Source organism: Squalius cephalus (genome assembly GCF_949319135.1).
Source record: "Squalius cephalus genome assembly, chromosome: 24".
In the NCBI taxonomy this organism is placed as follows: domain Eukaryota; kingdom Metazoa; phylum Chordata; class Actinopteri; order Cypriniformes; family Leuciscidae; genus Squalius; species Squalius cephalus.
Window position 1 is genome coordinate 11,734,564 of NC_137145.1, and position 23,697 is coordinate 11,758,260.

A 23,697-nucleotide genomic window follows, 5' to 3' on the forward strand; every position below is an offset into this window, starting at 1 on the left:
AGAAGGTGACAAATGCAAACATTTGTTAAAAGATGATAAGCTAGAATATAAAATAAGCTAATTGGCTGATTTTAAGTTAGTCAAACTATTCTTAGCATGGATATGAATATATTTTACATTATTTTTGAATATATATATTTGAATTAATATCAGACACACTTACACTCAAACTCATACTTATAGTAATACACAATACACAAACAACAAAAAACAGATTCTTAATGATTTTTTTCATATATTCATACCTTTATATACAATTATGGCTTCATATAACAGCTGCAATTTTCCTTTTGTTAACTGAAAATCAATTCTTCATCGCTGTTTAATTACATTACAATATGATCAGGCACTTCCTCCATGTAGAACTAGTCTAAAAAAAGCATGGTTCTGACAAGGACTGCACGATGAGTGTACTGTATATTTCTAATGTACAACCGGCTACAGTGGGAACACATCTCCCCATCTCAATTAGGTCACGTCAGACAACAACATTAGAATCAGCAAATACAAAAAAAACTTCACTAACACATTTGAGACAAATTCATAATAAGAAATTAGAGTCAAAACAAATGACATGTGATTATTAAATAAGACAATGTCAAAGCTATTTACATGTCAAAAGATAAAAGAAACTCAATGTCAGTGAAACATATACAGGTATGATCAGATAACAAAGACACAAACAAACCAAAGCATACTTTTAATACTTAAAGTAAATTAAAATTGCTATAAAATGCAGATAGTCGTTTTATATCTGTTAAAAATATATATGTTTAAAATATTCTTTATAATTTACAAACCTTCATGGTACACCTCACTGTTTGGATAGAAAATCTCTCACATGTTGAAAATCTCAAAGCATTAAATATTTTGTAGATGTACAGTTACATCGAATGTGTGTGTATGTATGACACAAGAACACAGAGAAAAGTCTTAAATTACATTAAATTATCATAGAATTTCTGTCAAATACATAAATTGAGAAACATTTTAAGGAGGCCTTTAGCCTGACACCCCCAGACAGACACAAAATTAGTCTAAATTAAATGTGACCTCCGGTAACCTTCACTGAGGATTCTAGAATTTTAGCATAGCTAATTTTAGATTTGTTCAATTTGCCATTATGCTGAACAAGTCAATGATAAATATACAAATAAATATCCAAGATGATAAAAAAAATTATAATCTTGTGCCAAGAAATGTCAGTTTCAATGTTATATTCCAAAGTTCAAGGATTCGTTTACTCTAAATATATCCAAAAAAGAAGAAACTTAATTATTATAAGAAAAATGTTTTCAAAAATATGTTAAAAATGATTAATTTACATAAAAATTTTTTTATCATGAATATCATGAAGTTTTCTTGGGGTTATACTTTAGTTTCCATGTCATTAAAAAAATCAATGGCCTTTTAAGACTCTTTGCGATCATCTCAGGATGATTATACCATTTTTTTTTTTTAAATGTGTATATGATTTTAAATTCAGAAATTGATGAAAAATGATCACATACTTGTCCTAAAAGCCAGTTTGTAAGAGGGGAAGGCACAAAGTACAAATTATTTTATTCAATGAAAAAATTCATCCAGCAGTTTGAGAAAAACTATATTATATAAACAGCAACCAAGGCCACAATAAAGAATCATTTTTGACATTTAAAGACTGGGAGGGGTCTTCGAAGAGCATTCAAACTGACCAGTAAGAAGCTTGAAAGTGTACAAATATAAACATTTCATTTACCATCCCAATGGTACAACAAAAATATACATCTCTGTACAAAACGCATTTATTCAGCACCCTGAAATGACAATAACTGTAATGTGCACTATACCAGACATTACACAGCACTCCAGTTGACATGACAAACTTCTGTCCTGAATTCATTTTAGTGACCTGCGTTGCCAAACTGAGACAAAAATATACAAAAAAGCCATGTGAATCTGTGAGTGTTTGATGTGACCATTTATGATTAGCCAGCTTCAGTATTTACACTCTGACTAACCAAAAGCAAAAAAGCAGGTTATGATGATTCTCGACAATCATGGAGTCTACTGAAACAATGTACTGTAAATCAGTAAATAGTGACCATTCACTGGCCTCTGCTGATAGGCTGCAGAAGTTCTGGCTGAGGTAAACGGTTCATGAGGTGTATGCACACACTTCAGAGAGAGAATATGGTAATAGTGACTAAAATGACACGTCAGTCATTTTTTTCTCTTTTATGAGATATATAAAGTTGCAATTCTGAGAAATAAATGCAGGATTTTGGAGAAATAAAATCAGAATTGTGACATATACAATCACAACTAAGAGAAATTAGGTCGCATTTGTGAGAAGTCACAATAGCAAGATAGTCGCAATTACCGGAAATAAAATTTGTGCTAAGATGGGATCCCATAGGTTTATGCTTAAAAAGTTTGTTTTTAATTGCTACTTTCATATTATTTTTTTCTTGTAATTATTTTATTTTACACTTCCAATTATTGAATCATTGCAAATGGAAAGGAAAAAAAGTTTGAAATCTCTCTTGTACGTGTAGCCTTTTGCTATGACCGACAGCATTCAGTCTGACAGTCAATTGACCTGCTATATGTCTGTGACATATTTACACTCATATTCACACACATTTGCTATGATTAATTCATATTATAACTCAAAAACAGCCAATGTGTACGTGTTTATCCAGATACCCAGCTATGCGTGTTGGTCTTGACCCCGTGCGGGAAATTCTGTTGACACATGGGGTCGAAGTTGAAGTCCAGAGCATCGCCGTCCATGAGCGTGTCATGAAGGACGGTTTCTACGTCACACTCCAGCTGTTCGATCGACATGTCGTCCAAGTCACTGGGTAGCCGCTCTGGGTGGCTGTGATGGTGGTGATGAACCGGTCCGTGCCTGTGAAAACCGTTGCCATTGGTGTAACTCGGCATCCCGGCCTCACCTCCGCCTCTTCCCAGCTGAACGTGATGATGAGGCAGGTGTGGTTGAGGCTTCATGTTACCTAGGCGAAGAGGATGACCGTGGGGCAACAGGGCACAGCCGTTCATGCCCATTGTTGGCGAGGGCAACTGATGAAGCGATCGTGGGTGTGCGTGCAGGTGAGGATGTGCAATCATTTTGCCCCCCTGTCCCATTTGTCCCTGACTAGCATAGCTGGGTAGCACCCGTCGTCCTTCACTAGAAACCACTGACTCTAAAGACTGCATCAGGTTCTCTCTCGGATCGGCTTCTACTGTCAGCAGCTCTTTCAGCATCCCTGCAGCACAGGTGTACTGACTAACAAAGGGTCCGTAGCCTCCTGGTTTACTGTCAGATAAAGTCGGTATGGCGATGGGACTCAGTCCGCCAACCCCAACCTGTCCATACAGGCACTTCCGGTAGTCCTGCTGGACCTGGGGCTGAGGACCCATATTGGGGGAGTTGTAGGGCGGGTACCCAGGGCTTCCCTGCATCATGGGCGAGGACAGCGCAGTCTGGGGATCTTGGCTGCCCTGGGTGTTGTTTTTGGGTGAGATGAGGTTGAGGTTGTCTAAGAGATCGTTCATCATCACGTTGTCAGAACCGTGGTGACCCGCTACTTCGGACAGGCTGGGGAGTGGGCCACCCAGTTTGGTCCCTGGGTACCCGATGTGGACCTCGCTGGGTTCGTCCTCCTCAGGTAGGAAGGTAGGCGAGCGACGGCCGCTGAGCGTGCTGGCGTCAGAGCTCGCGCGAGTACGAAAGGTGGTCCAGGGTTCAAAGTCGTCATTGCTGTGGGAGTTGGGGCTGCCGAGCCATTTTGGGTACTGAGAACCAGGACTGTTAGAGCCACCATCCAGACCACCTTGCAATGACATCTACAGACGCAAAACAAGAAACCATGAAAACCAACTGTATCACATTACTGCAGATATATATTACTAAAAAGTCACTCTTTCGCCGTGTCTACACTGGAAGTGGCACAACTATTTATCATCTCAAAGTGTTAACCAAAACAAGATTTGAGTTTGAGGCCACACATTATTTTAAACTGAACTTGATTAGATACATTTGAGTTTAAAATGTTTGGGAATAGTAATATAGTAAAGTATCTAATAAAGGCATGTACCACAATGGACATTTCCAGAGTTGACCGTTTCATTGATTAAAATGTGAACAATTCAGTTTTAAGGCATTGCAAAGTGACCCTCGCATCCAGTGAAGACAAAATCAAGAGTTTAAAAGAGTTAAAATCAAATACAAGACTTTTTTATTTGAGATTATAAACTGTACAAACATCTGAATAACTGAATAAATAACTGATTACAGAAATGTCATGTTTAGTTATGCATGCAATAGTTTAAACCAGCACATTCATATTTTAGCACACAGAGAATCTGCACTGAGTAAGCAGAGATTGTTTTCTCCTCAACTGACCTTTTTCTTGGCAGCTCGTCCACGGCTCTTGGTGAACTTGCTGTTGTTGTCCATGGAAGTGGCCCTCCGGCGTGGAGACTTGCCACTCTTTCCCCCCTCAGGGTTCAGCATCCACCATGAGCTCTTCCCTGTTCCTTCATTCTGGACGCGCACAAAACGACTGTGCAAGGACAGATTGTGTCTGATTGAGTTCTGTCAGGGGGAGAGAGAGAGAACAAGATGAGAACATGCAAATCTTGAGTGTAGATGTCTGACTGAAAACCAATCAAAATAAGTGGAAATGACCTGCAATCAACCAATGTCATTAAATCTTGCTTTGTGTTATAAGAGACAATGAAACGAAATGAAACCAGTCAAATTTTCCAGATAAAAGAAGTGACTTTTGATTGACAAAAGCCAATATTTTGACAGACAAGTTGCTGTGAGAGTTTGTATGTGTTTTTGTCAAAGGTTAAGAGTTATGCAATGCAGTTTAATGCATTGATAAAACTTGAAGAATGACAGATATCAACCTTGTTATCTGTTACCAATTCACATGTACCCAATCACAGATATAATTTTGCATGAAAGACCAAAAGGATAAACCAAGCAGATTTATTTTTACAGCCATCTTTGATCATATTTACCAGGGGTGCCAATAATTTTGACCACAACTGTAGGTACAAACATTCTTTTCAGAGCCTTGCGATAAAGTAGAGGAATTGCCATTTAGCTGGCAGAGGACATTTTGTATTAGTCATGTCCTTTTTGGAGACTAACACTGAACTCTATGTATACACACATACCCTGCACTAATGATATTTTGTCTTCTTCGGTTTTTCCATTCACTCCCTGACTAGACCTAGACCTACTAAGAGACAGGAAGAGAGACTACCATAGTACTGTTTAAAAGCTTAAAATAATTTTGATAGCTTAACTCTTATCATTGATACCTTTGAAATGAAGGGCAATCTTTCGGGCCTGAACTGCTTGATGAGTAGAGATGAACAGGAAAAGAGTTAGCAAGACAGATCTTCAGGTTTTGAGGATGCAGGGTGGTATGACAAACTCAATTTTGTAACTGCAATTGATAACATGTTTTGTGTGGTACTTTGATGATCCCATGCCATCATAATAATTAAAGTTTTAAAATGAAAAGTTTGATTCAAATTGATCATGTTTTGTAATTAATAAATGATGGAGAAAAAAATAACTCTGATAATTTGCAGTTCAGGCCTAATAAAGCCAATCTAGGCTTATTGAAAAAAACTTGCCTCCACTCTACCTACATTTTTGCAAAACTCCAAAAATATACCTATACATACAATTCTCTGCAGTTTCCAGCTGACGTGAACACTAGAGGCAGTAAAATACTAACAACTTTTCAAACATTACTTTTCAAGTTATGATTACAGAGGAAGATTATCGATTAATAAATATTAATTTTCGCACGGTTCCTTGCACAAAACTTTGTAAACTCAAAATACTTTTACCAGAGTGTAAGATTCATAAACTAAAACATTTTGACACTTGCATCACATAACCACCTCTGTTTGTATGGCTTTTCTGATGTTGTAAACTTGCTTGGTAGCTCACCTGGTACAGCACTGCACTTGCGATTTGGAGCTAAAATGGTATGGTTGATTCAGCAAATGTGTTTTTATCTCACATTTGCTTTTGTTAAGGCTGTTGGTTTGGTTTAGGGTAGGGTTTAGAGTTGGTGGTATGTTATTTTTTACCACAATAGAGCATTAACCGTATTAGCAGCACTGATCGGACAATTCATTTCTGAACTGCCGTCACAGGGTGTGTTCACACTTCTAGTCCGGTTTGGTTGGTTCGGTTCCGGTTCGGACTAAAAGATCAAAAAACATTTAGTTCTGGTCCGCTTAGCATTCAGATTGGCATTTTTATCACCGAACCTAAAGGAATATGTTCACAACCTGATTGGTCAGCTTTTATGACGCATTGCAATGGAACTTACCAAACATCTAAAACAATGCTGTGTGCTGGGATAAATGCGCTTGTTGTATGTGTGTAGCCTACATAAGATAGTATTTTGACCAGCTGAGAACTCGTGAAGAGCATATAAAATGTGTAAAGGAGTCAAAACAGCATCAGGAATCACTCCATCACACACACAACTAAAGATCTGCTGCGAGAAGATGCGGTTCTGAAGCCTGTACCGCTGGGCAACATCACGACTATGACGAGAAAAAACAGGTATGCATAAGCATTCTGTCCTTTTTAGGGTCTCATCTCCCTGTTCTTGTTTACTTAACATGTCTTTGGTCCATGTTACGTTCATATTTCAGTTGAACCGCACCAGAGTTCGTTTGAAAGCGGAACGAAACCCATCTTTTCAGGGGTCTTGGTTCGCTTGTTTGGTGCGCACCAGGCTTCGGGTGGCAGCGTTCACACTTATTCAAATGAACCGCACTAACAAAGCGATCACACCAGGGTTCGTTTTAATCGAAGCAAACATGCCAAGTGTGAAGTCTGTGAATACCCATACCGTGCAACATACTATCATTTAGCAGAAATGTCGCCACAGGCACATTTTTCCAATAAACCTGAGCTGAATAAATATAAAAAATTTAAATAATGATAAATGGCTATAATTACTCAATTTATCCTCCGAAATAGAAAACAAAACAAAAACAAGTACACTTAGAAATAGAGATATCTGCGTCTTGGTACTTGGTATCGGATCTAAAAGTAAATACGTGCTATCATCCATCATAATCCAACATTATAATCCTTTTTCAAAAAATAAAACATAAATACAAGGCCTGCCTAAGTATAATTCAAGTAATGTCCACAAGAGAAAACAAAACAGAAGGGAAATAAGAACACCTAAGCTGGTAATTGTAACTGCTACCTCTATCTTAAATACAGACTACACTGCTCTACGTGTAAAAACACTTAGGATCTTTCAAAGGGAAATAGTTTCTGGCTATATTCTTATTGATTATGTGTCTCTAAAACATTCAAAGGGACTAAGTCTTTGTGGAAAGATCTATACTTAGCAGTTGAAGCAGTTTGCCTGTACTGGTCCATGCAAAGAAGATTGTTATTATACCTGATGTATTAGTACATTTTAAGTAAAATATTTTATTGAAGAATGTCCTACAGGAAGTGACCAAATCAAGTGGCACTTTACTGGCAGGATCAACAGTCCCGTTTCCTGTGTAGCAGGAAGTAGATTGGTAGGAAGAGGGAAAGCAAAGGCTCAAGCCACAGAGGGAGGTCAGCAGGAGGTCACCTCCAACCTTTGATCCTGAAGGTCATGACATTAGAGGTCAAGTTAAGGGAAACACAGCTTCCACATCACAGAATCTGAGAAGAGAGTGGACTGCACGGATTTGAGTGAATGCAATACACACAGTCTGGATCTTGAACACTCAAGTAATTACTAGAGGTCAACTGACCCGTTCAACTGGCCCTGCTAGGAAGAGGTGGAGAAAAAAAAAAAAGAGTCGCAGAAAGGATGCTGAGTGAGAGGAAAAGGAAGAGCTGGAGGAATAGAGATAAAATGAGAAAGAGAGGTACCAGTATGGAAAGTAAAGGAGTTGAGACAGAGGCAGGGAGAAGGGATTGAGTCAGGAGGAGTGTGTTGAGGTAGAGGCGGGTCAGCGGGAATGTTTTCCTGCTGAGAGGGATGGGGTCGATGAGTTCGCTGTGTGTGTCTGTGCCTGTGTGTAGAGGAGGACAGGCTCTCCAGTAGTGCAGACAGACCCTTGCATACAGACACAGTGAGAGTAATAACGTATGGGGCTGTCTGGCGTCTGTCTACACTGTAACAGAACCCCCACAGCACAGCCTCGCTCCACCCGGAGACTGAGAGAGAGTGAGGGAGAGAAAGACAGACACACACACACACACACGCACACAAGAAAAATAGGAATGTATGGATATTCAAATTTAGTCTGATACTGTTAGCTGATAATTATGTTCAGGCTGATAATCATTAAAAAGGGCCGGTATTAAAATTCTATACCATTTTGTTGTAAATTAAATTACTTTTTACTTTAAATAAAAAAAAATAAAACACTACAAATTAAAATAAATGTTAAATGCTATTTAAACATTCAAACACTATAATGTACAGTATGAAATAGGAATATTCCTTTTGAGATTGGTTAAGATTACATTAAACAGTGTTATTGAATTAGTGATTTTAAGGTGATTTTAAGGTGCTTTTAAGAACTTTAAATTGGCGCCGATAGCCTCGTGGACAGCGCGCCGACATATAGAGCCATCATGCTTCGGGCGACCCTAGTTCGAGTCCCGGCTCGCGGACCTTTCCCGATCCCTCCCCCCATAATTTGAACAAAATTCAACAATTAAAAAAAAGATTATAAGGCGATAGAGAAATATGCATGTTTTACAAATTTAAAACAAGCTGTTCTTAACCATAAAACATTTTCTCTAAACACATTTTTTATTTATTTTCCACCCTTTTTTTTGGTTTTCCAGATTACCAAGTTTGATGTACTCAAATAATGTAAACTCTTGAACTCTATACTCCATACACGAAAGAAAGAAAGAAAGAAAGAAAGAAAGAAAGAAAGAAAGAAAGAAAGAAAGAAAGAAAGAAAGAAAGAAAGAAAGAAAGAAAGAAAGAAAGAAAGAAAGAAAGAAAGAAAGAAAGAAAGAAAGAAAGAAAGAAAGAGAATTTTGTGCGTGTCCCAGTGTACTCATGCATAAATTCATCAAGTCATTGTAGCAGATCACATTTAGAGCACATGTGCACAAACTTAGCACATGCACACCAGGCCCGGTGGCAGGATGTGAGTCACTACAGGAATGCGACGAGGAAGGTGTCACAGTTTTCTAATCAAATTAGAGATCACTTGTTCAAAAAGAACAAAATGACGCTGATGCCCGAACAGTAACGGGTTCAGCTATGATTGTTTATTTGCTCAATACCCTTACAATAGATTCAAGCCTGCAGTTAGTCTTTGACTACTGATCTGAGGTCAGCTTTATAATGGACAGTACAGGAAATTAGTAATAGCCAGATCTGCATGATATCTGCTCTCCCAGAAATCAGAAAAAGGCTCTTTAGATTTCTACAAACATTCAAAAACAGACACATTAATGCGTCAATTCAGCTGTCAAGGATGTGAATCCTAGATGTTGTTTAAATGCACACAAAAATGATATTTGAGAGCTAAGGCGAATTATCAAAAATGTATTTCATTTAATTTTGTTCCCCACACAGAGATACTGTATAGCTTCAAATATTAGAAAATAGCAAACAAGTCATGGATTACTGTTGGAATAATGAAAGAATTGTAATTTAGGGTGAATTAAACCTTTTTCTATATTATCACATTTTCCCTCCACAGTCCGTGTGAAAAAAATAGCAGTTTCTGTGGTGCCTACCTCTGGTCACATGTGACTTCTTTATGTGGTGTGGGGCCTTCACCTCTCTCTACCCCTCTTATCACAGGTACGCAAGCTATTTGAAGGCTACACAATGACCTTTGGACTCAGATCTGGGATAGCCCCAACTAATCTGAGACCGTAAAGAAAAGTGTGCATTAAAATCCCCTTTAGTTAAGATTTGAGTCAATTGACGTGCAAGATGAAAAAACGTGGACCATTGCACCAATTTCTACACAGATGGGTGGGAAGTGTGCTCAGGTTTGTGCAAACTGAAACTCATCTTATTTCAGGCCATTACAGGTTTATCAGGCAGAATGAATTCCACGATGAATAAATGAAATCAATAATCGAAGCATCGCCATGAAATGCAGCCATCAGCAGAAAAATCTGCATTGGCAAATGCCACTCCAATTATATTGTGTTATAATAATATTTATATATTATAATAAATTATAATATATATATTTTAATAAATTAAATATAATTAAGATGAAAAATAATTATAATTAAACCGATAATTATTATTTATTTATTTATAAAAATATAAATTGAGTTTAAATGTTAATCAAACCATAATCGGGGAAAAATGCATCTGTCAAATTACATTGTTATAGCTATTTATAGTAATTTTTAATTAAACTATAAAATGACATATGCAACAAAATATTAATAATTATTATTAATATTTAATAAATGAATTATAATTTATTTATTTATTAAATGATAAAAAAAACTAAATCCAGGACATCAAATCTGAATTCAATCCAGTTTTTTTTCTAGCCATCATCACATATAAATAAATAAATAAATATTAAACGGTTTTCTGGCACATTCAGTAAATGTCATTTCAAAGAGAGGGAATTTTTTGCAGGTCAGTATATGACAAATTGGTAAACAGAAGCAAATTTGCTTGTAGTAGCAGGTGCAGTAGCAAATAAGTGTGTGGATACTGTAATGTGTGTGTGTGCATGTGTGAAAAACACATTTGTATTCTATACCTCAGAGCTATTTCTGAAGTGATAGGTGTCAATAAGCCGTGCTTAAGTGGTCACTGTGTTTAAGTGTGTGTGTGTCTGTGTGTGCACGTGTATGCGTCAGATCTCCTGAGGGATTTATAAACAAGTCCGAGATACCCCATCTGCATCCTGTCTGACACCCCAGACAGCACACACACCGACTGCCACTCAATAACAAGCAGGCATTATTAATCAGCCATCACCTTCACAACATAACCAAACCAACTCGCTCTCACATGTTCAAAGAGAACAAAGATTTCAAACTGATCACTTCATTAGAAACCAATTAAGTAATTAATTAAGTAAAACTAATTAATTTCTGCCTTGGAGAAAAAAAATTAAACGGGTAATTGTAAAATAAAGTTTATAATAAGAAAATCAAATTGAGGAATATAAAGTCAACCTGCAACTGAGATTTTCACAATTTATGAGATAAATGCGCCAGCACAAACCCTCTTTTGGTGTTTAAAAACTACTGTCAGGATTTACTAAAGACACGCAGCGAAAAATTAGCACTGAAAAGGCGTGGGCACAGTTATTTTTGCAGATGACCTTCTGCATTTGTTGGAGTTTCCCTTTAAGACACAAAATTTATGGGAGGAGATTATTTAAATGAATCACGCAAGGTGATTTACTAAGGTTTGTGCTAGTCAATTTAGAGGTATTTGCTCCATTATTTACCGCCCAAAATAAGCATGTCTTAAAACAGATGCTTATTTGCGCTGCTTTTGGTAGATTGCGTTGGTCATTATGGAAATGATCCGGCTGCATCCGTGTTCTTTAATTTGCAGTACTAAAGAACACAGTCAGTAGATCACACGCAGGGTTGTGTTTCCCAAAAGCATCGTTGGCCAAATATGATCACAATTTCCATTGAACTCTATTGGTAACGACGGAACTTGCGACCATAGTTGGATTTGGGAAACGCACCCAGAACTTTCCACTCCCATCTGCACTTTTTTGGAATTGCGCTCTCATGCTAATTTGCCACGTTTAGTAAATCAGGCCCAAAGTCACAACTGTGAGATTTTAAGTCACATTGCGAGACATTAGCTGTGTCCAAATTCAGAGGCTATGCCTTCGAAGGCCGTGAAGTTCGGACTAGCCTACGGAGGATTGCTACCGTTGATGAGCGGCAGTAACGTTTGTACTGGACTTTTCTGAAAGTTATATTCAACTGTCTGAAAACAAAAACAGGTTTCACAACATGTCTAAATATGTTCACCTTGGTCCATTTCTGTGCATAATAAATGTACAAACTATTTACTATCTTATTAATATGTAATTCAACCTTTTAACCACATATATATATATATATATATATATATACACTGCACATGCAGCCTCTGAATTGCAGCTATCAAGTCACTGTGAGCTATAAAGTTGCAACTGTGAGATATTAAATAACACTGTGAGACTTAAAAGTCATAATTAAGAAATATAATGCCCCCATTGTAAGAGATAAAGTTGCCAGTGTGAGATCTAAAGAATTTCTTGATTTTGAGATATAGATATGGACAGTTTTTCATCAGTATTTGGGTCTGAAGAGACAATACTCGCTCAGAATACGTTATGCATTTGCTTTGTTACGGTAATAACGGGAGAGCTCTAGCTCGGGCAATGCACTTGAAGTGTAGACGTGGTGTAAAATGCTCTACTGAGAACACATTCAAACAGTGGCGCCAGTGGATTGGACAACTCCTGCACAGCTGTTTGACTGCAGCCAGTCAGGCATGACATCTTGACAACGAACGCCAGACCAAGTAAACAAGCAGCGCTTCCAAAGACCAGGTGCGATCTGACAGACGAGTGCCTGGTGTTCACAAACAAACATAATACTACACCTCCCTCCTTGCCATATGCACACAAAGCAGTAAACGAACAGTTTGAAAGGAATGTCATTTTCCTTTTTCAATTGAGAAAGGAAATTATTTGAGGGAATAGATGAGGTGGGATCAGCACAAGATGAAGCCCGGACTCAAACCTGCAGGTTCCATGTGTGCACCAAGGCTCATTATGTCTGGTATCTAGGCATTAGTCAAAAACAAATCTAGATAAAATGTTCATCCAACAACTAATTTGGCCAGCTAGTTTATCTAGATTTTTTTACCCCTGAAATGACTAAAGTGCTTTTCCCAAGTTCTGATCTGGACAAGAGCGTCAGTGGGCGAGATTTCAGTGGGAGGAAATAAACACAAGTGGAATGCACAAGTTCAACAGAGAATGGCGAGAGGTCCTCAGAGATAAGCCCTGACAAGAGACTTCAATGGGCTAACCACTTCCTCCTGCGCACATCCGCTTTATCTCTCTCTCTCCTTCATTGTAAATATTTAGCATTGAAGTGAAAAAGAAGAGAATAAATACATTTGCGTGTCAGTGAACCTGTTATGAATGAAAAACTCAAGGTTGGTTCTTTTACCCTCCTATTTACGCAAACACACCCAGACATTAGTGTACTGTACATGCATGCAGCATTGCTCTCAGAGTTTGTAGAATAGGAATAAAATTATCTCGGTGAACTTTTAATTTACTTTTTCATAAATCTGTTTGGTGTTAAACTATGATGTGTAACATGCCTTGTACGGTTTATGCTACAGACATAATTGATGCCTCAAATCGTGCAGCTTTTTGAGGGGAGGTGACTTACATTGAAGGAAGGACCTTGTAGGTGATCTCTTGGATTTGGACCAAGCAACCACCCAGAACACCCTAGAAACCATACAGTACTACTCAAAAACCAACTGAAGCAACCACATGCTTTAGGCAACAACCCACCATACCTTAGGTGGTGTCTTGCACGGGTGAATACCACTCAAATTTTCTTCAAAAACAAGCAAAAATCTAGTTAGTTAACTATTTATATATTTAAAATGATTTATATCTAATGAAAAACTACAACAGATAGATTATAATTAAGAATATAAAATACTAATTATAATTAAAGTGATAATTATAATTAATTAATTAAACTATACACATAAACTGAATCTAATATCAGACCGCAAACAGATTTCAGACCTTTCAGTGAGTGACCTTTAGGTATTTTCTCAATACTGCAGAAAAACAGTAGCACTGTAATCTAGAGTATATTCTCACTGGAGTAACAAAAGCACCTGCACTTCTAAAGAAATCTTCAGCTACATTAAACACGCAGGGCTGCACTTTACCTTCATTTCATGTGGTTGCAGAGAGAAGGGACAGGAAAAGATGAGATGAACTCAATGAGATACATGTGAACACACACATACACGTGGTTCCTCTGCGTGCTGAGAACTGTAATCTGCCTGATACTATAAAGAATAGCACAATACTGCTCATGCTTAACGTTAGGGATAAACACATAAACTGCAAAGAGCCCTAATCTTGCTTGTTCAAAGTCTGTTTTTGGTTAGTAGTCAAAAAACATATGCAAAGGTGAGTGTAAATGTTTGTATTAGTATGCATACTTGCAACTGAGTTATTTTGAGTTAGTGAAACAAAGATGGAGAGGGAGAAGGGGACAAAGAGAAAAACTTGAAGTCCCACATGTGCAGTTAGAGAGAAGGCCCGTCACCCTCCTTGGCCCATCCGTTCAGGAAAAGCTGCGTGAAGCTGATAGGAGCCCCGTCTGCCCTCTCGCTCTGCCAGACCACAGGGCTCCGCACGGGCACAGACCAGACCCAAACAGGGGCCGCCAACGGGACCTTTGGGGAGTAAAATGCCCTTATAAATGATACAAAGACCCTGCGCCAAACAGGAAGTTAAATTTGATAAGAGGAACCGCTTCTTTGTGTTATCTGACGTGTGAAGAGAGTCCCTGATTGCAGTGTTTATTAATCAGTCACTGTAATGAGTAAATTATGTTTTTGCAGCTCTAAGTAACAATTCTAAGTCGTCTGATTGTGAAAAATGACTGATTAACTGTAGTTTCAAATAAAACTAAAACGTTTAGCACTTTGAACCCTTTAATCTTGCCCAAAGAAACTTTTTATTACTTAGAGGTTGTTCTTTTACATACTTATTGGAGTTATCTTTTATGACAGTATCAGCTTTGTCTCGGATATTTCTCCTAAAATATTTGTGTTTAATGAACGTCTTTGAAAGAAGTCTCTGAAGCTCACCAAGGCTGTATTTATTTGATAAAAAATAAGGTAAAAACAGTAATATTGTGAAATATTATTGCAATTTAAAATAATGTTGATTTATTTGAAAATATTTTAAAATGTAATTTATTTACGTGATGGGAAAGCGTATTATCAATGTTGAAAACAGTTGTGCTGCTTAATATTTTGCAACCATGAGACATTTTTTTTAGGATCATTTGATGAACAAAAAGTTAAAAAGTATAGCCTAGTTCTGGCATGAAACTCTAGATGGTGCAGGTTGATACTGTAGGACTTTAACTTATTTGGTAGCAATCATGTCATTATCTACATATCACAGCTGATTGGTTGCTTTTGCATCAGCGGCCAATGAGCATGCTGCTCAATCAATCAAATACTTGGCAGTGTTTGCTGTTATCAGTCTGTAGCATGCTTTCAGAACCCTCCCCCTTCCCCAGCTCCACCTGTATAGATCTGCTACAGGTAATTCATGTACATTACATGTGCAGCAGCAGCATCATGTCTTACACGCTCACAGCAGTGTCTAATATGAATGCATTTGCAGTAGCAAGTCTCTTGTTCTACAGCAGCGTAGCAGATCTATTCAGCCAAAACCAAATACATTAACATTGCCATATCCATTCCAATGCCAATCTCTATTACCATACCAATCTCCCGAGAGTTGCCATGACAGAACAGTTTTTATTTTAAATGGAAATCTTTTGTAACATTATAAATGCCTTTACTGTCAATTTAATGCATCTTTGCTGAAAGTATAAATTTCTTAAAAAAAAAAAAAAAATGACAGCAAACCTTTGAATGGTAGTCTATAATAACTAATTTGGACAGTATGTTTTGGATGCTGGTTATCCAACCAGGCTTCTTATCTAGCGTAACTAGCAATACTTCATACAGTAGGTCAACCACCAGATTTACCAGCTAATCTGGGCATACTTGATTAGCAATGTTTGAATCTCTGACTTTTGATTGCAAATATTGGTAAATCTGAGAAGAAACACGTGAGATTTTTGTAAAGTTTGAAGACTCAAAAGTCTCCCTTCGCTCTCCAGGAGAATCAACTGAGGAGAGGAGAAACAAGTGAAATATCTCATGTGTGATTTTAACAGCCTGTGAGGTGTTTTGAGTGGTTACACACATGCATTTCCCACCAACATGTTTGCACACATGTATACGGGGACAAAGAGGGTAGGAGGTCACAGTCATCTCGACACCCGCTGAGGTTTATCATGCTTTTCTAACTGCTTTCCACACCCCACCCAACTAATCCAGTCCCACCTTTACGAACTAAATCTCACACACAAGCGCAAACACCTGGGTTGAACTCAGATCTGTCGTTCTATCATTTCATGTGGTCGCTTCAGGGAGGGGCAGGAAAGGCAGATAAAACTAAAAAGCATGTAAGAGAAAAGATCGAAATGAAACACTCTCTCTCACACACACACACACACGCCCGTTTAGGTGATTCAGCTCTTCTCGAGTGAAATGATTGGCTGATTGGTTTACAAATGCCACCTTTTCATTTTCTATTATAGATCACACTGTGACATTTCAAATGAATTATATGTGCCTTTGAAAGAATGTGTGTGTGTTTTGGGGGCCGTGAAACCAGAGCAACCTGCTGCGGCTTCTTTTTTCATTCTGCTCTAATAACAGGCTGACCTGATATGAACTCTGTCACTCTCTAAATGAGCTTGACTGTTCATTTCGCCCTTTCAAGTCTTTTCAATTTCTTCTACTTTCTCTCTACTTTCTCTCACCTTCGGCTTTGGGTTAAATGGAAAGACTGAGTCTGCAAAGAGGTTTGGCATATTGTCCTTAAAACATGCACAGAAACAAAGATGGTTTGTACTAGTCAAGGTACAAAAGGTCTGAGATCTACAGTACTTGTTCATCCTAAAATGGAAATTCTGTCATCATTTACTAACCCTCATGTTGTTCCAAACCTGTGTGACTTTCTTAGTTTTTTAGAAATTTTGAAGAATGTTCATGCAGCTCTTTTCTGCACACCAAGACAGAGATGCATCAGTCAACCGGCCATAAATCGATATCGACCAGGTTTTGCTTGTTTTATTTTGGTTTTATTTTGTTTTATTTTTGCGCACAAACTGCACTGCAATCATTTCCCAAATGCCAATCAAATGCCATTTGTGTGGAAATATTACAAAGTCTGTAAACAGGACGTTAACATAGGTCAGAGACAGAACACACTGAAGACAGACGCAAAGAGGAGAGCAGACACGCTAGCAGATACTGATCAAGCTCATTGTTTACGATGCTCAAAGACATGTATACATATTGAATTTAGGGTGGGGGTTTATATTACTGTATCTCTGAAGGGAACTGACTGTCTTCAGAAAAGTTTCAATGTCATTTTCTTTTCCTCTTACCCCTTATAATGTCTAATAATAAAGTAGCGTTCATAAGCGCAGAGCTGCTTTGTGTACAGCGGTAAACAAGGAAACGAAATCGTTGTTGTTCCATAAGTGCCACCTACTGCTAGATAGTACATTTGCATTTTCATTCAGTCCTTCTGCTGTTTTCGTTTTCTGCTAGTGTGTCTAATGTAGCATAATTTTACAAATCTAAAGTCACACCATTCTGTTTTTTCTTTAAATCTTGAAATTATACAATCTATAGAATATATGCTTGAATGCACAGTTAAGATAAGTGAGCAACTGTGCTACTTTAATGGACCTTTGCTGACATTTTTTGTAGCTCAACAGTCCTAATATCCATTTACTTTCATTGTATGGAAAAAGAACACATGGGCATTCTGGAAAACAATTCCTTTTGTGGTCCACTGAAGAAAGTCAGTCATGTAGATTCAAAATAACAAGGGTAAGAATATGAATTTTCATTTTTGGGTAAACAATCCATTTAAATGTCTTATTCGCTAACTTTAAAATAGCTTCCAGGTTTGCATGCATACATTGGGGCCCATGGAGGAGTAATTACAGTAAACCATACTTAATGTAATACAATGAGCCAGCATGCTTCACATACCAGTGTCACACACACAGAGACCCCCTGCACTGTACCACACCAAGTCAGAACACACACACACACATACTCGGGACCGCTAGATGGCTGGTCCCCACAATATAGGTTATCTCAGGTTTTCCTTGTGTTATATAAACATGTACACACACACACACACACGTTTACTTAGCTATCAAAATGGAGACATTCCATAGACGTAATGGTTTTTATACTGTACAAACTATATTTTATCCCCTTACACTAACCCTATACCCCTAAACCTACCCATCACAGAAAACTTTCAGCATATTTACATTTAAAAAAAAATTTTTTATTACTTTATTTTTAGACCAGATTTACAAAAGAGGAAGTCCCTAAAGGTCTTTCAAAGAATCTTACCAACTCCAAACTTTTGAAATGTAGAATATGTGTGTGTGTAGGCAACAGTTCAATAAAACAATCTTTAAGCCAAGGATACTTACAGGAAGTGACATCACATCTTTGTAGAGGAAGAGGAATGGACATACACAGCCAGGCCAAGGTCATGTGAGCATGCCTTATCTACACTCTTTTCATCTCTGGCTTTTTTCCCGCAAACAGAAAAAGAGTGCTCAAACACACTCTCACACACATTCATCTCTTTATCACAGCTTTCCCACATCAACAAATGTCCACTTACTTCCTCTAACCCTCACGGTGAATGAAAAATGCTTTTGAGAAATTCGGATGTAGGCCTTTTCTGCCACTCAATGGTATGTCAATCTTGAGAAAAGAGAGACGTACGTTAAGCCTTGCCGGTGCCAGTTGGTATAGTGCACGTGTGGTAACGCTTCATGTCACAAGCCACTGAGAAAAACACATACTTCCAGTAAGGCGCCAAGCATTATGGGTCTTTCTGCCCACCGGTATCCACTCCCCTGAGAGAGAAAGAAAGAGAGAAACAGAACACAGGGACCCCCTTCTGAGGGAACACCCTCTGAAGACAAGCACCTGGCCTATGTGTGCATGTATATGTGAGCAAAAGTGCCTTTGTGGGTGTGTGCGCGTTTGTGTTTATGTTATGAGTGCACGTTTGCACGTGTACATGTGTGTGTTACAGGATGCGGAGCCCCCCCCATCAAATGGCCCCCAGAGGCCTGCAGGGGCGTGTGTGTTATTGTGAGACGGTGTAAAGAATAACACTCCTCCTGTCCCTCTGTCTCTCGTTCTCCTCCCCAATACCAAACACATTTTATGTAAAGAAAACGTGAAATATAAAGTTACCGAATGATCAGGACTTTTGCAGATATGATTACCAATCTTTCTTTATCCATTCCCCATTTTTCGCGATATCCCAGATTTCACATTTATTTTATAACTGAATTTTTCAATTATTTAGTTTCCCAGGCACTTAAAACAACTTCCCTTTTCTGCTGATGTGACCAAGCCGAGTGGGTGGGGAAAAGTAATTATAATTATCATATCGCTGCCTAACATTCATGATTTAATCAAATCCCATGGATAAATCAAGTCTGGTCCTACATTACCTCAAGAAGAAAATTGTTTCTCAGAAAAATCTCCACAGAACATCACATGCACATCATTCACAAAAAAATCTACTCATCCTCCATCTCTTCATTTAGTAAATATTGTAGTTAATCTGATAACGCGTTCAGCAACCAATAAGTGTGTATGACTCTCAGCTCAATCAGTGCAAAAAAAGCAAAGAAGAAAGCACACAAAAATCTGTGCAGGCCTACGCATTGACCATTAAAAACATGACGTTCAACCTAATTTTTGAGTTTTAGAAAATTTGATTCAGTGGGAGTTAGCATTATCATTAATTTCCATGTGCTTTTAGAGGATGGTAAAACTGCTTCATAATGTACAGCAGAGTCAAGTCTGTATTCTGGAATAAACCAGACAGGCTGACGACGAGTTCTGATGTCAAACTCTGGTGCCCCCCGTCTCCCTGGCCAGGGTGAGTGTGTGTGTGTGTCTTTTTCAGGGAGGGAATGTCGCTATTTTCCAGCCACTCAGCAGGAAACGCATCATCACTCATTGTGGTAGACGTGTGCACTGTTTTTACAGGAAAGTGCAAAAATAACCTCAAGCCAAAGGTTCCAACAGAGCCACTGGCCTCAACATGACAAAGCTTCAGTAGTGGCAAAAGTTTTTCATTAAAGGAAAGGATTTCACTGCTCTCACAGAGGGAAGAGAAAAGGGTCATGTTTGATTTAGCCATGGTTTTAATGAGATCCCTTTGGGGCAGATATAATATGATAGTAGGCGGGATCCAAAACATTATATATATATATATATATATATATATATACAATTGTACTTTGCATTATTTTTTAAATATAATATTATTTTAAAAATATAATATAAATAATTTCAAATAATAAATGCATAATGTATATTAACATACCTGTATGTCTCCACAAGGAAAAGAAATACAAACTTTAGGTACAAACTTCTGATGATTAAAAAAAAAAAATCCAACAAAAAATGCTCAAGTCACAACATATTTCTACTAATAATTCTCTATTTATGAAAATGGAAACAAGAGGAAAAGGAGAAGAGCGTGTGCAGGCATTCTCTGAACATGAATTACATACACAGGAAGGACATGGACTCAGAAGTCTAATCAATGCTGAGAATGATTAGTGGTAGAAAATAAAACAGGGGAAGTCATTCATCAGTGTTTTCTCAAAGAGAGCGGCTTTTCAAGATTCTGCATCTCTGTAACAGAGAGACACGGATACAGCAGCACTGGACAACTCTTGGAGAAATTCTTAGGTCAGTGACCCTTATTAAGAGGAGCGGGATATCAGAGGGACAGGAAAGTTTCGAGTCATAGAAAATAATGCTTTTAAAATATTTTTAGGTTAGAAAATTGAAAAATGATCATCATTTACTCAACCTTAAAGGGATGGTTCGGAGTAATTTCAACCTAGGGTCCTTTGCACCATGACCTCGAGCCAAACACCCCCTCAGAAGCTTTTTTTCCCCTTGGTCGAACATTATTAAAGTTAGAGCTTATTTAGAGATATCAGCTGAATGGCTAAGTGCAGGCGCTAATGGATCCAAGGTTGTATCTGATAAATTACCCCACTAATAATGCCCGGAATGGCACCAAACTTCGACAGTAGTACAAATAGGTTCTGTACTCATAAAACGAGGCATTGGAAAGTTTGTAAGTACATCAGGAGTTTATTTAAATAACACTTGCCTGATGGCTCATGCTACCACCACTAACCACTAACTAATATCTCTAAATAAGCTCTAACTTTAATAATGTTCGACCAAGGGAAAAAAAGCTTCTGGGGGGGGGTGTTTGGCTCGAGGTCATGGTGCAAAGGACCCCAGGAATAATCACACCCATGATCCAATCTTTTAGGATAAAATCAAGTCCTGCTAAATCACTGATTTAACATTGAATTAGTTTCAGTGTCAGCAATCAATGTTGAATCAACGATCTCACATTCTTTCTGATGTTGTCTTAGTGCTTTTAAAAGTGAAAAACACAGGGACAGAGGGGGAAAAAGTTCCAAAAATGACTGTTAAGCATGACATCATGGATGTTTGGTATCAGAAACATGGCACAATGTTGATGTTACAAATACAAACAATAAAATGAAGAGGTTCAAGCCAACTTCGCTGATGTCCCTCTGTAAACACATGGAACGCAGAGGAAATGCTTTAAGGAACACGCGAAGATGGAAATGAGCACAGTGCTCAGGAATGGAGGATGTTTGACGCTTTTCCCTAGTAACCCACTTCCCCTTCTATTCCTCCTCCTTCTCTCCTCTCTCTCTCCACAATGCTGGAGAGTTGTTGTCACCTCCTGTGATTGTGCAGTAAGGCTGGAGTACAGTGGGGCCTACAAAATACCCTCAGCTGCCCTTTAGTGACCCTGCATGCCTCTGAACTCTCTTGGATTTAGGGAGAGTCCTATGTGTGAGAATTTTTAGAAAGAAATGTGAACAAAGAGAATATATATGTTCTGGAGGGTGTAGCTGTGCTTTAAAGGGATGGTTCAGAGTAATTTCAACCTAGGGTCCTTTGCACCATGACCTCGAGCCAAACACCCCCCCAGAAGCTTTTTTCCATTGGCCGAACATTATTAAAGTTAGAGCTTATTTAGAGATATCAGCCAAATGGCTTAGTGCAGGTGTTAATGGATCCAAGGATGTATCCCGTAAATTACCCCACTAATAATGCCCAGAATGGCACCAAACTTCTACAGTAGTACAAATAGGTTCTGTACTCATAAAACGAGGCATTGGAAAGTTTGTAAGTACATCAGGAGTTTATTTAAATAACACTTGCCTGATGGCTTATGCTCCCGCTAACCCGGATGTCGAGGTCACTTCCGTGATTTGGGAAAAGCCTGTAAAAGTCGCGCGATCACCCGGTGTTGCTGAAAAAGTTTTTGGGTATCCAAATTATTCTTTTTTTTTTCCGAAGTGTTGACAACTTAGTGTTAAAGGTCCCATTGCATGAAAATTTCACTTTATGAGGTTTTTTAACCTTAATATGAGTTCCCCTAGCCTGCCTATGGTCCCCCAGTGGCTAGACGTTTTGATGGACGTAAACCAAGCCCTGGGTATTTTTGAGAAAATCAAAGCTCAGACAGGCGAATCTAGAAATCTTCCCCTTATGTTGTCATAAGGGGAAAGGTTACCTCCCCTTTCTCTTCTTTGCCCGCAAAGAGAATTTGGCCTGCCCATGAGAAAATGAGCTGCGCGAGCGCGATATTGTTTTTTCCTCGAGAGACATCATGGCTTGCAAACGAGCGAAGCATGGCAGTTGCTCAGTGTTTGGATGTACAAATGAACACAAAGGTATTTTTTTAGTTCCTTCATCCGAGCCTCTGAAGAACCAGTGGGTTATGTGAATTTCTGATGTGTGATTGTTCAAGTTCAGACAGATAATCTTTCTCTCAAAGTCGTTCAATACTGTTTATGCATCAGTAAATCAAGCCAGTGACTAAACGATCAACTTCACGTCGTTTCTCTTACTAGGATGAAAATAATCTTACTTAAACGGTGATTAATATATACAGAAAGCGATCAAAGAACAATCCCTTTCCAATCGCCCAAGCTGTCAATCACACAGCGTGAGTTTATCTGGACACTTGCCAAAACTCGTTATGAAATCAATGACGCCGTTACACTGCACAACGAAGCTCTTACTGTACTTACCTCATGTTTGCATTGGTGAAATCATTAGTGACAGTGCAGAAACTGCGTTGCAATGATAAGATCTTCATTCACGCGATCAACAGGCTGTCATCTGCTCAATGCTCATCACTGCAACCTTTTATGTGATGGGAATAGATCTAAATACATAAAAAACTTCTCACAATTCATTAATCCCAATAGCTGTAATAGTAAAAACGTATAATAGCTATAATAGTAAAAGTTTTCGAGAGAGTTCCACATGATGTAATGCTAAATATTTCATATGCAAGCATGTCAGTCAATCACAGCAGTGGGCGTTTACACTGAAGTCTCCCAGCAGACACGCCCCTTCAAACAGAGCGTTCAAATCAGAAGCTAAAATCAGGCTAGAAAATACGCCTTTTATTTCTAAATTATAACAACTTTTGATCTAAAAAACATACTAACATTATAAGGGCAGCCCAGAAAACATTCTAAAATAATAAAATAATCCATGCAATGGGACCTTTAACTAATAATTGTTGCAAACTGGTACTACCAACAAAATATTAGTGCGTTCCTGGAACTGGGCGTCGTTACACTACATCCTTATGCATCAGTTTCTGCCAGGACTTTTACGGGCTTTTCCCAAATCACGAAACTGACCTCGACGTCCGGGTTAGCGG

The 23,697-nt window shown here is 38.3% G+C and overlaps 1 protein-coding gene across 3 annotated transcripts in view; it reads right to left on the bottom strand.

Moving 5' to 3' along the window:
• Positions 1 to 237: 237 nt before the first annotated feature.
• The window catches only part of foxo1b (forkhead box O1 b), a 46,533-nt gene continuing 23,073 nt past the window's right edge, over positions 238 to 23,697 (bottom strand). For all 3 annotated transcript variants that reach the window (XM_079860812.1, XM_079860813.1, XM_079860811.1), the window contains 2 exons: positions 4,394 to 4,585; positions 238 to 3,834 (listed from right to left, as the gene is read on the bottom strand). In XM_079860812.1, coding sequence (XP_079716938.1) covers positions 2,677 to 3,834; positions 4,394 to 4,585 — 1,350 coding nt within the window. In that variant the 3' untranslated portion in view covers positions 238 to 2,676. The remainder of the gene's footprint in view (positions 3,835 to 4,393; positions 4,586 to 23,697) is intronic.